Source organism: Lepidochelys kempii, chromosome 5, assembly GCF_965140285.1.
Source record: "Lepidochelys kempii isolate rLepKem1 chromosome 5, rLepKem1.hap1, whole genome shotgun sequence".
NCBI classification, from domain to species: Eukaryota; Metazoa; Chordata; order Testudines; family Cheloniidae; genus Lepidochelys; species Lepidochelys kempii.
This window is the reverse complement of record NC_136384.1, coordinates 114,669,368-114,682,799: the sequence shown is the minus strand read 5'-3', so window position 1 is coordinate 114,682,799 and position 13,432 is coordinate 114,669,368. Positions and strand designations below refer to the sequence as shown.

The following is a 13,432-nucleotide window of genomic DNA, read 5'->3' as shown; positions in this document are numbered from 1 at the left end:
AATTTCAAACTTGTCCTTTGTTTTAAGACTCCCAGAAGCACTCAGCTGCTAACCTAAGCACAATCCCTACCCTTCCACCTTTTACACTGGTAGTCTGCTGTCTCCATTTTCTTCTAAGCTCGTACCTGGAATGCTCTATCTAGCCACCACCTTTACCCCATTCAGATCTTCCTAAAACTCAATCTATGCAGCAAAACCTACAAATGAAGAAAAAAAAAAAAGATTTTGTTTGCAACATGCACATACTGACAGCATTTTTTACCTTTTCCCTACCTTTGTGTCCTTCTTGTTTGTGCTTGTGTAATGCCTTGATTTTAAGGGGCCCAAATACTTTCGAGATTTTTGTTTATTGACGTGGTGAGCACATGTGGGTGTCAATAAAAATAACACATACTTACCTCTTTTTTCTACAGGCTATCCTCATACACAGATTGTAAATTTCCCTCATTGTATAGTTGGGGTTGGGGGCGGGGCGGGGAATAAGGACATTCTACCTTGGGTCCCGAAGAAACAACCATAAAGATCCTGGACATGAGGCACGTAGCCCAGTAAAACTTACAAGAGCTGTTTCCTATATTACTCTGCCTCACTGGAATTGGTGGATACCAAAACCATAGGCTGCTGCTCAGTTATGATTTTGATACTCTTCCCTTAAATAAGTTCCTAGCAAACCTCCCATTGAGCATGATTGATAACCTAGGGCTACCTACCTTTTATATTGCTATAGTTGTCATATCTGCCATCCACATACTTGATAAGATGTGAGAGATAATTCTGTCTGCTTAGCACAAGTGGGTCACTTCCTCCCAGGCAGGTTTGCTGGTGCATGGAGAATAATTGGACCGTGCCTATCTTGGGAGGTCCTTCCTTTTAAAGGAATTGCGCACTCCTCCACCCCCCACCCACCCCCGATTTTCTTGGTCTTTCCTTCACTACCAGCCCTTGTTTCCATGACTTGAGGGTCAAGGCTCCTGGTTCTGAGAGATTCCTTGCCCTGTTCCTATATGCCTGTATCCGCAAAGAATCTTTTTAAAGAACCCTTCCCATAGTATTCCTTGCATAGGCTGAATTCCCATCCCATTTCCCTAATGGGTTTCATAGACCGGCACAAACAAATGCGTGCATCTGCAATATCACAAAGGACCCAGGATTTAGAACACCATTAAATATTTTTGCTTCGATTTCTGTGCTTTGAAGGATTAGAATTACCAGTATTTGTGTCTTTCCTGATTTGTCTTCATTTGAGTATTGATGTGAAGGGCTCCTTTCTTTTTAATAATGTCCTCGAAGACTGATTTACAAAGGAAGAGCACAAGACAAAGTTGTACTTTTAACAAACATGTGGCAGCTTGATGAAAATCTAGTGCTAGGCACTTTGCTCTACTTTGCTAGTACACTTTATTTATTTATTTATTTTAAAGTCCTAGCAAAGGGCATGCCAGCAGATCTTGTGCCCATGCTAGTAAACTTTCACGGCCATATTTTGCCTTTAGACTACCACCAGAGTTGGCAATGGTGGTAGTCTAAAATGAGTCAGAAGGGAAGAGATGCTGTCCATCTGGGCTTAAACTGTAGTAAGGACCTGGTGTGTGTTTGTTTTTTTGGTTTTTTTTAATGTACCTTTTTATTTTATTTTATCCAAATTGAAAATAAGTGCCCCATACTCAGGCTCTGATCACTTCGCCAGTCACTTTATATTATAAAACAAAACGCAGTGCAGTCATGTCCTCTTCTCCTACCCAGTATAACATTAGCCAAAAGGGGATATTTACCCTGTTTATGCCTCCATTCCCCGTATCTCTCTTCAGAGGCCAGATGGAACAAATGGGCCCTACAATGTATCCTGAAGGTCAGGAAATCTGGGTTATTTAAGACTGAGTGGGTCAGTTTTCAGATCTCCTGGGTCATTATGGAGAGCACCCTACCAGCTACCCATGATCTCTGTCAAGGCAGAATCCAGTGTAGTCTTGGCTGGCTAATGTTGTGGTAGCGTATCACTGAGTGAGTGAGAGGCGCGCTTTCAGGTAGGCTGGTCTCGGACCATTTTGGATTTTATAAGTCAAAAATCCAATATCTAAATGTGCATCCAGAGGAGCAGTGTTTAACTAGTACAGGTGTTACATATTGATAGGATGCCCTATTTCAGCACAGATATTAAAATCTGTATTCAAAAGAAAAGATGTACCTATCTGTCTGGGGTAAGTTGTAAAATACCCTTTTGACCATTGCTCCGACATGATGTAGAGTTGGCTTTTGGTCTAGCCAGACTGCTCCCAAGCTTGTAAATTCATATTATTAATGGTGGTTGAATATCCTAACTCCTATGGACTGACATCTTTGCCATCTCTTCTGGTTGCATGTCTCATTCTACTGGCATCACCTGGATTGAGTTTCAGCCAAGTCCTTAATATTAGATACTGTTTTTGAAGGCTCTCAAAGGTTTTGTTTAATGGAACTGATTAAAGGGTGGATTTGAATCAAAGTACAGTAATTCACCAATTTTAATTATGGTTTAAATCTTAACAGAAAATCTTGATTTTAATCTTTTATATTTGTACTTTTTATTTTCTGTAAAGGGAGAGGTTATACCAGCTATTTGAGAATAATTTGGTACTCCCTTTTTGTGAATCAAGATGACACACTATATCTATATGTACTTTATTTAAACAGTTATAGCTAATCATTCATCTTCTTAATTTTTACATTATCCTTCTTATGTTAAAAATAGGGATACATTTCTTATTTAATTATTTTTTGTGACCCCCATCAGGCTATATTTGGATGGAAATTGGAATTCCATTAAAAATGCACACACACACTTCAAAATTGTTTCAGTAAAATAGCTACGTGAAATGTGCTGGATACATTAAAAAAAAAGTTGATCAAAATATGTTTGTATTTTAAAACAGTGATTTCTTTTTAATTTAATACAAGTGAATTGTACTGATTCCTTCTGGTCATTGTGTGCTTTAGGACTTTAGAACTAAAAGGTCTCAACCTGTCAGATCTAATTTTTTATTCATAAATTGGGAGAGAAACTTTCCTGCTTTTTCAACTTTCAGTTGCTTTCTCAGCTTTGAATGAACTAGTCATTGAACTGAACTAGCTGAATAAACTGAAATTGAAGAAAATATTCTCTCTGCACCTGCAGATGAGGCTATTACTGTTGAAAGTTGTGTTAGCACTTCAACAAACTCTGGTTCCTGGTATTTAGCTAGTGACTTTGACCACTTATCTAGTTATCTGACATTTGTCTTTAAACCATTGGCAACAAATTGGACTGCATGACTATTCTATATTAATTTAACTTAAATGAATTAAATAGGTTACAGTAAACTTGTGCCTTTAGCATAGGGGATCATAATTTCAAATTTAATTTAAAATAGGTTTATTTAAAATAAACCTGACTGTGGTATATTTAAAAAAAAAATCCACCCTTCCTGATTATGAATAGCTTAGGGGAGACATAGAAGATAGTGTTTGTTCCTTTTGCATAGTCTGCATTACTGGTTTTCCCCTGATCAGTTAGTTTCTGCGGGTCTCTTACACAGCAGTCGGGGAGAGAAGATATTTTAGAAGATGATAGAAAACCAAAGACCTTTCCCAAAGGGAATCTGGGGGCTGGAGTAAAACTTGAAAGAAATTTTATTAAAGAAATGGTTAGTCTAGTCAGTTTCAAAATGGGAGTTAACATTTCTAATTATGCAAAAAGAAAAGGAGTACTTGTGGCACCTTAGAGACTAACAAATTTATCTGAGCATAAGCTTTCATGAGCTACAGCTCACCTCATCGGATGCATTCAGTGGAAAATACAGCGGGAGATTTATATATAGAGAGAACATGAAACAGTGGGTGTTACCATACACACTGTAAGGAGAGTGATCACTTAAGGTGAGCTATTACCAGCAGGAGAGCGGGGGGGGGGGGGAAAGAACCTCTTGTAGCGATGATCGAGGTGGGCCATTTCCAGCAGTTGACAAGAACGTCTGAGGATAAATGGGGGGTGGGGAATAAACAAGGGGAAATAGTTTTACTTTGTGTAATGACTCATCCACTCCCAGTCTCTATTCAAGCCTAAGTTAATTGTATCCAGTTTGCAAATTAATTCCAATTCAGCAGTCTCTCATTGGAGTCTGTTTTGGAAGTTTTTTTGTTGAAGAATTGCAACTTTTAGGTCTGTAATCGAGTGACCAAAGAAATTGAAGTGTTCTCCAACTGGTTTTTGAATATTATAATTCTTGACATCTGATTTGTGTCCATTTATTCTTTTACGTAGAGACTGTCCAGTTTGACCAATGTACATGGCAGAGGGGCATTGCTGGCACATGATGGCATATATCACATTGGTAGATGTAAAAAGAAAAGGAGTACTTGTGGGACCATAGAGAGGAACAAACTTATTTGAGCATAAGCTTTCGTGAGCTACAGCTCACTTCATTGAATGCATCCGATGGAGTGAGCTGTAGCTCACGAAAGCTTATGCTCAAATAAATTTGTTCCTATCTATGGTGCCACAAGTACTCCCTTTTTCTTTTTCTGAAAGCAACTAACACAGTTGCTACTCTGAAACTTTTCTAATTATGTTGTTGATATGGAAGAGCTGAGAGGAAATCATTAGTCAATAAAATGTAACTAAAAGCTATTTCTCTAACCAGAATTTAATAGAGTTTTAAAAACACATTAAAGTCGGTGGCTTTGCAAAGGCTAATCTTGATTTATTCTTCCAGGAAACTTGAGATTTGGAGCGGTCTGTGTAATAGCGTTGGTGGTAACGAGTGAAATTTGTAAAACAGGTGGCAGAGCAAAATCTGTCTTTGAGAAACTGTTTCGGTAATTCAATTATTGGCTAGCATAAAGGATTGCCCAGTGATAGTCATGTGAGACTCCTATGTAATGCATCTCTGCCATCAAAGAAAGCATGTGTTAAGCAAACTAGTCTGAAGAGGGACCACTTGAAATGTGTAACTTTTTTCTATTGTCAAAGTAAAACTCTTTGCATGTGAAGTCATCTTTAGAAGTGATGAGATCCTAAAGTTTCTTGCTTCTGTGACTCAACTGTGTAAACTTAGTGAGCTTTTTAGAACTTCAGGGCAGCGGAACACAAGCTATTGTAAATCAGGATATGACATGACACAACTATGTCCTTCAAGACTACTTGATCAGATTTGTCTGGACCAACTGGAGCATGTATGCTGAGAATTACGTTGAGCATTTCTTGTGCATGTGACTATTCTTTTAACTTGCCCTTCAGTCTGCAAATGGGTCATTGTAGGGTAGGATTTACAGCATGGTAGATTGAATTATGTAGTATCCTCTTTGGATTGAGAAGACTAGAGACAGTGTCTCAAATGGTCTCTTCAAAGATTTATTAAACCTGTAATTGATATGAAGATACAGGTATTGCTTCTAAATTGGAACACTAAATATTTACTACTGGTACAACTCAGACTATGAGCTTTAAGTTATACCTGAAATAAAGGAAAATCAGAATTCCTCTGTCATGGGTTACTTAAAAAATTAAGTAGCCTTGTGTTCTAAATTTTGTGCAGAAAACAACCTTCCAAAAGCTGAATTGCTTATGGCTGTGGCTGGGTTAAACAATCTTTGGATGTATGTATGCTGTTAACAAATATGAATAGAGTAAAGAAGTTGGGCTAGATTAGCACAGCCAAAGTTGTGGCAAAGAGACAGCAGTCTCCTACTTTGGTTTAATGCCAATATTGTGGCTGTATTTAATATCTGGGCAAGTAGTAATACGTTATAAATGGTCCATTACCTATGTCTGTGGCTTCCTAGCATTGCTAATTTCAACTCCTGCTGGGTTTTGCAATTTGCATATTTTAAAAAATTCAGTTATGCTTGGGGACAATAATACTCTCTAACATTCCTATTTACTGGTCCAATTATTCCAGTTGAAAAATGCTGACGGGCTCTGCTGCTGCTTTCCCTAAAAAGAAAAGGAGTACTTGTGGCACCTTAGAGACTAACCAATTTATTTGAGCATGCATTCGATGAAGTGAGCTGTAGCTCACGAAAGCTTATGCTCAAATAAATTGGTTAGTCTCTAAGGTGCCACAAGTACTCCTTTTCTTTTTGCGGATACAGACTAACACAGCTGCTACTCGGAAACCTGCTTTATCTATGTATACTAACCGTTTCAATAGGGCTATTATAAGTAAATCCACGCTGAACTGAAGCAGCAAAGCTTCTGTATGTAATTTTAACTAACTTTTTTAATGTGAAGTTCCAGGGTTAAGAATAGACTAGATTCTAGCGGAGCACGGTGTTGGCTTGTCTTGTGACTTTCATGGGTGGGATGGATGTGTAAATGGAGCTTTTTTTTAAAAAAAATAAAGAGTACATGACCACCGTAACTTCTAATTGAGACTAGATTCATTTGTGTTTCCCTCCTTCTCCCTTCCTTGTTACAGAATATTAAAAAAATCGTGTGGTGGTGTGGTTCCTTTTAGACATGGTGTGGTTTTAAGGTAGTTTCCAGGCTAGGTGCAGAGGTAACTAGTTTGTACTACCTTTAAATTAGGCTGTTTTTGTTTCTAAAAACACAATTCATGTAAGAAAAAAATGTTTTAACAAAGTTTGGAAAGATTAGATTGGAATTGCCTCAAATTCAATTAAACCACACTGCATGGACGTGCTTGGAATATAAATACAATTACTGTAAATTTGTACAAACTGATTTGTTGCATTATCTTGCTAATCTAACATACGGTACTTTTTGTGTCCATATTGCAGACGGCAACTCCAAACTAACATGGCAGTCAGACTGTGTGATGTGGCTTCTCTGCTTAGAAGTGGTTCGTGGGCAGCAGAGCCTTGGACTGGGGTCTGTGGGATTTTTCTTAAATTCTGTAGGCTACTTTTTAACATGTTAAAATAGTGCTGAGGCCATACCAAACACTTAAATCTCTACTGTATATTCTTTCATGTTTCAATATAGTTTGTAGGCTGTATCTCTATTTTGTCAGGGCCCAGAACAGTGTATTATGATAACTCTTCTTTTTAACATGGTGATCTGTAGAAATTTAAACCGCACTGAATTTCTTTCTAATTACAAATAGCTTTTTTGTACAGATTTAAAATATCCAGTGAATAACTGAAGAGTAGAATTGTAGTAAAACTGTTTTGGTATGGTCTGAATACTAAATTACAGTAATCTTTAAAACCTGTACACTGTGTATTTTTTTGGTTACTAATTTTTTTAAAGTTATTTACAATTCCTACTCTAAAAGTTGTTTTAAAATTGTAAATTACCTTTAAAACTATTTTTTCTGGCTGGAAAAAATACTTAGTAACTGCTCAAAGACTTGCTTGATATTCTGTGAACACTTGTTGAACCTATCAATGGAATATGCGTTATTTGTAAAATATAACATATTAGTATCACTTGATTCAGAGCAGATGGTCCTATAGCTGAGAAATGCTGTAATTTCAGTGTATCCAGGCTACTGCAGCTGTTCACTTGAATGTTGGCTTAGGATCTCATTCTTGCCTGCTGAACATAAAAATAAAAAGTGCAATTAAGTGAGGATTGTTTGTTTGTCCTTGCTAATTTCGATCAGTGAACACTTCAAAATTTAAACGCAAACCCAGTGAGCTTCAGTCAGAATGCAGCATTTGTGGCTTACCCCGCTCCACCAGATATACTAACATTTGAATAGTAATTTTGTTTTAATTGGCCTCAGCTACGTGCTTGTCTTTTGACACAGGCTTGTTTTTAATACAGTGCCAGGACCAGGTTAACCCACAGGAGTTTGTCAGGAGGGAAGAAAACGTTGCTGCTTTAGTGGGAGCTCAGTTCTGTGGAACTGGATCCATTTTTTTAATGGAAAGAAATGTTTTTAATATACATAACTACTGCTTGCTCTTTTGCACCAAATGCAACCTCCTGGGCAACCCACTATTTCTACACATCTTGTAAATATCCTCAGGAGTTGTCCTACTTGTAACCTATTTTAAAAAAAAAAAAAAGAACTTAAAATCAAATTTACAAGCTTTGAAAACAATTGACTTCATAAGAGAATATGGCTACTTAAACTCCAGATTTATTAGATAAGGTTTTTGTGTGAGACCTGTCCTCTTTGAAACCAGCATAAAGTTAGATTTGAGCACTAATTACTTTTCTGAAAATGTTCTGTAATTTATGCTTAGGGTTGTCTTTTTTTAATGTTGGAACCTATATTTTATTAGATAATAAACCTGACCAACTTTTACATTGTATTTAGAATTGGAAACTGTCCTAAGTAGCTAGTTCTGTAAATGGATAGAATAGTTAAGTCTTGGATACAGTGGCTGCCATTAAAAAGTTGTCTTGCCAATAGTTACCGTGCAGTGGATATCTGATCTCCCACTTAACTGGAATAGATCTCTGGTATCATCTAGGCAAGCGTTGACTCTTTAATGACCTCTTCTGCATCTGTGAGTTGTCCATACAGTTATTTGGGGTGAAATAAAAGTCTGTATCACTCATTTGAGTAAAATAAGTACAGTAAGTACTAAGCCACGTATTTTATTTTTTTCTGGAGGGGGGGAGCTGAGAGGTAGGGAGAAGGGGGACTGTAGGTATCCGCCTATTGGAATGCTGAGTGCTATTTAAAAGCTATTACTGACCAACAGTGGTGCAGAAGAAAATGGCCTTAGATCATCAAGGAAGAAGAGTTCCTGTTTTCATCCCAACATTTCCATTGTCTCTCTAAAACGCCTTTAAATCAGGGATTATTAATTGTGTTTTCTTCCAATGTTCATCAGAAGTAGTCTTAGAATAATTGTTAAACTTGTTTTTAGTACTGGAAAAGTAACCAAAAGAGTACATGCTGTTTTTTAAAAGTGCATCCCGTACTATTTTGGTGCTCAGTTGTAAACTGTTAACAATATTATCAATGTTAGTGTTTAGTAACTGGTTAAAATGTGTTGATGATATAATAATTCCTGTACTTGAAAGGCGGATTGCTTCTATGTGTAGTAAAATTAAGTTTTTTTCTGTGGTTTAATTTGCTGCTTTCTAGAAGTACTCTTAGTAAATATCTTAGCAACAACCTTATTTGCTTTTACATTTCTAAACATCTTACTGCATAACTATTAAAAATTCCTTTTTGTAGAGGCATTATTGGAAGCCTGGAAATAACCTCTTGTGCATAATGACACGTCTTTAAATTCTTGGCTGGAATCTCTAATAGATCATGCAATATGAATTCTGACCGTTCTTATTTTCTTTCTTTTTAGCAGGTAATTGCTGCCATGGAAACACAACTGTCTAATGGACCAACTTGCAATAACACAGCCAATGGTCCAACCACCATAAACAACAACTGCTCATCGCCAGTTGACACTGGGAACACAGAGGACAGCAAGACCAATTTAATAGTCAACTACCTTCCTCAAAACATGACACAAGAAGAGCTGAAGAGTCTGTTTGGAAGCATTGGGGAGATAGAGTCCTGCAAGCTTGTAAGAGACAAAATAACAGGTACGTTGGAACTGTAATTTTTGCATATGCACATACACGCAATATGCTCTCTAAACCAGCATTTTGCATAACATTCAGCTGTTGTCCATTATGGGATTCAGATGGAAGAAGCAGATACGTATATTGCTAGGTTGAAGATATTAGCTGTGCTGTATTCTCACTTATGAAGATTTTAAATGCTTTCTATTTGCATTTCATCCAAGTTGGTAGATGAGCAATATAAATGCTAACGGGGCCTTTGAATGCTTTCTGAGATAGACATTAAAGGCTTTTGGAAAGGATATTGAGATGTGAAAAGAATAAATAACTGCACATCCCTGACTTGTGGGGTATTTTTGATTAACTTCGTTGGAATTTTGGTTTGCACTAAGCCCGGCAGCTGGAACAGCACAACTTAGCTCTCCCTCTCCCCCCTGCCCAATAAGATAAACTAAATCTGAAGCTGCTTATTTTTCAGTGGGGAAAAGAGTGGGTGGGATCCTTGTTCAGCCATACTCGCTACAGTCTCTTGGGTGGAAAATAAAACTTGGAAGCCGCATGAGAAATATTGCCTTGATACATGCTATCTGTCTGTTCTGGCTGAGAGATGTTACAAATAGTGTGAACTGAAGGCTGAGAGGAGCATTTTTCATTTAACTTTTTGTTTAGCATAGGTTGAACAGTTCTGTTGCACAGGTCACCCATATCCAGGATGAAGACATTAAAAGCCATACACCTGGTTATTAACTTTCCAAGTATTTTTAAGCCAGTGGTTTTCAAACCTTGTGTATTGGTGACCCCTTTCACACAGCAAGCCTGAGTGTGCCCCCCCCCTGTAAACTAAAAATGGGGGCGGGGTATTTAATTTAATGTAATGGGGACTCAGGGCTGTCAGCTCCCTGGAGCTGAGCTCATGACCCCCCATATAATCATCTTGTGACCCCTTGAGGGGTCATGGCCCACCAGTTTGAGAACTCCTGTTTTAAGCGGACCATTGTGTGGATATGTGTGCCTATATTTAAGTAACAAAACAAAGCTGTATTGCAAAGTTTGTTTGCTCTCATCCCATTCTCTTTGACAGCTGTCAAAATGTATGCAAAATTAGAAGTATTTAGACTGCATTGAACCAGTTAATGGCTGTAGGAAAGCTTTAGCTAGAGTTAACGTTTTTAGATGAAGTTCCTTATGTGTATAAAACTAACTTTCTGGTTCTCAAGGAATTGCCTATTCGTTTGCATAAAGATTTTTGAGTATTCCACATCCAGCTTTTTAAAGTGATTGCCGGCTAAATCATTTTTTCCCAGTTACATATTTCTAGTACACTTACAGATGGGGCTCTTGATGTCTTGGATGTTTTGTGTTTTTTTTAAAGAGAACTCTCCGTAAGGTCCCAACCTCCATTTGCTGACATTGATTTGAGAGGGGAGGCTTCTCTAATGTAACCAGTAAAGCTGGCAGAAATTTTTCAAATCAAGACTCTTCTTTTTGGCCCAAATTCAAATTTTTGGCAAACTTTCTCAGTGTTTTTTTTTTTTTTTAAACCAGCTCTAGTAATTAAGAACTCACAGAGCAGCATTTTGGAGTAGAAAGGCAGAGGTCCCAGTTTAGAGAGCCCAGTTTTATTCTGAAAGTTAGCTTTAGGGACATGAGTACCTAGCTGTGGCTGAAGTAGGATGAAGTAGTGATGGGGATGTCAGGCTGAGGCCTAGAGGATAAACATATGGGAAAGGAATCCACACAACTTCGCTGAGAGTTGGCCAGGCGCCATTTGCACTGATTGCGTTCTCTCCTTCCTGACTATGCTGTTCCAATGGCATGGATCTCTGCAGGCGTTCGACCCAACAGCAGCCGTGCTCCAGCTGCTGCTGGAGTGGGGAACTGGTGGTTCCTGGCAGCCAGCCAGGAGCTGTTGTGGGAAAAGTGGGTTCTCCCAGCATCACACTGTACCTGTGCGTCTGCCTATAGCACCATCCCTACTGCAGCTGGGCTTGCCTTCCTCCAGCCTAGTTCTGACTGACTATAACAGACCCCATGTGAGCTGTATGACTAATCTGCATAATGGACCCAATTCCATGACAACGTTAATTTATTCTAGTGCTGTGAAATACCATCCTGCAATTCCTTTCCTTCCTCCCCACATACATGCCGCTAAGACTACAGTTCAAAATACTAATCAGATTTTTTAAAAAAAGTCTCCTCAAAAAGAGGACTGTTCTTTCTCCGCTTTGTGCTCCCGGCAGCTTTGCTCCATTTCCCCGGTGTTGGATCCTACAGAGTTTCCCAGGTGGTCTGACTTTCCCCTCCCTCCTTCATGTGTTCCAGGGAAAGGGGAGCTTCAGCCGCTCATCACTTTTGGGCAACTGTTGCTGCTGCTTTTCTCGAGTCGGCCTGGTTGGCCAGCCTATTCTAGCTCCCTTACTCCTCCCTGGCTGCAAGCTGGAGTCTAACATTCAGGTCCTTGACCTCCTGTTGCCTAGCTCCATGGAGAAGTTAAGGAAATGTGCACTGGAAGTCAATTAACTTCTCTTTTACTGGGAATCCCTGAGGATAGAAACTGGCCATCAACAATTTGAGTCTTGAAATTAGGTAAGGTTTATAATCAGAGGAATGAAGTTCTAGAACAGCCTTCCAAGGGGAGCAGAGTGGGCAAAAAACTTTGTGTCTTCAAGACTGAACTCAATAAGTTTATGGAGGAGCTAGTATAATGAGACCGACTACTTGCCATTGTAGCCAATCTATGACTGCTAGCAGTAAATATCTCCAAGGGCAGGTCATGAGACATTAAATGGGGAGAGCTCTGAGTTACTACAGAGAATTCTTTCCCAGTGTCTGGCTGGTTGGCCTAACATACTCAGGATCTAACTGATACCAGTATTTGGGGTCAGAAAAGAATGTCCCAGATTAGATTGGCAGATTACCCCCCACCCACACACACACAGGGTGAGGTTTGCCTTCCTCAGCAGCATGAGCATGGATCACTTGCAGGTTTAAACTAGTCGGTGGATTCTCTGTAACTTGAAGTCTAAGTCATGATTTGAGGACTTCAGTAACTCACCCAGAGGTTATGGGTCTGTCACAGGAGTGGGTGGGTGAAGTTCTGTAGCCTGCAATGTGCAGGAGGTCAGACTACATTATCATGATGGTACCTTCTGACCGTAAAGTCTAAGTCCGTGACAAGATGTGGCAGCAGTAAGGTCTGGGCAAGAAAATAGTAAATGTCATTTTGCTGCAGCAGGATGCTGACAAACTCCATGTCAGAAATACTGAGTTTTGTGATATATTGGAAAAATGCCAAATTTCTACAGCTACAGAATGGCTGAGTCCATGGAGCACTGAAACATGAATGGGGCTATTAACATCTTAGTTACTTCAGGCTCTGTGCAGAGAAAACAGGCATGGATTGCTGCATGCTCATTTGAGTTCAGTGCTATCTCCACCGAAGTTCCCTCTAAGTTGCGTGGCTGTGCAGCTGCCTATTAAGACCTGCTTAGGGCTGCAGCGGGGAGAGATGCCTCTCCCCCTAGCACAGACTTGCCATGACCAGGGGAGAGGCACCTCTTCCCTGGCCCCGAGCTGCTCGGGGGAGTCCTCTCTCTGTACCGCAGCCCCCTCCCACACTCCGAACCCCTTGGCCCTACCCCCACCACGTGAATTTTGTTATATGCACCAATATGAAGGTTATGTGTCACACATGGACATAAAAAATTAGAGGGAACGCTGATCTCCACTGGTATATGGACTAGAAACAATGTTTTTAAATTTTGCAGCCATAGAATTGCATAAATCCCCAATTTATAAGCTACTGTTCCTGCATAGGCACGGGAACTTCACTCCCGTGTAAACTAGGCAGGCTGGGCTGGGTGGTGGGATGGACCTCTTATTCAAATAAGTAGGCAGAGTCCCCAGTTAGGAATCCTGACTGTCCCTCACTGCTGCGCTAATGATTCTTGCTTGGGATGTCCTGAGAGA

The 13,432-nt window shown here is 39.4% G+C and overlaps 1 protein-coding gene across 13 annotated transcripts in view; it reads left to right on the top strand.

Moving 5' to 3' along the window:
* The window catches only part of ELAVL2 (ELAV like RNA binding protein 2), a 161,588-nt gene that overhangs the window by 86,694 nt on the left and 61,462 nt on the right, over positions 1-13,432 (top strand). For 5 of the 13 annotated variants that reach the window (XM_073345520.2, XM_073345518.2, XM_073345516.2 and 2 more), the window contains exons 2-3: positions 6,754-6,844; positions 9,241-9,484. In XM_073345520.2, the coding sequence (XP_073201621.1) occupies positions 6,773-6,844; positions 9,241-9,484 (316 nt within the window). In that variant the 5' untranslated portion in view covers positions 6,754-6,772. Of the gene's footprint in view, positions 1-6,753; positions 6,870-9,240; positions 9,485-13,432 lie in introns of all 13 variants that reach the window. The other 8 variants (XM_073345521.1, XM_073345523.2, XM_073345522.1 and 5 more) reach the window with 4 other exon arrangements.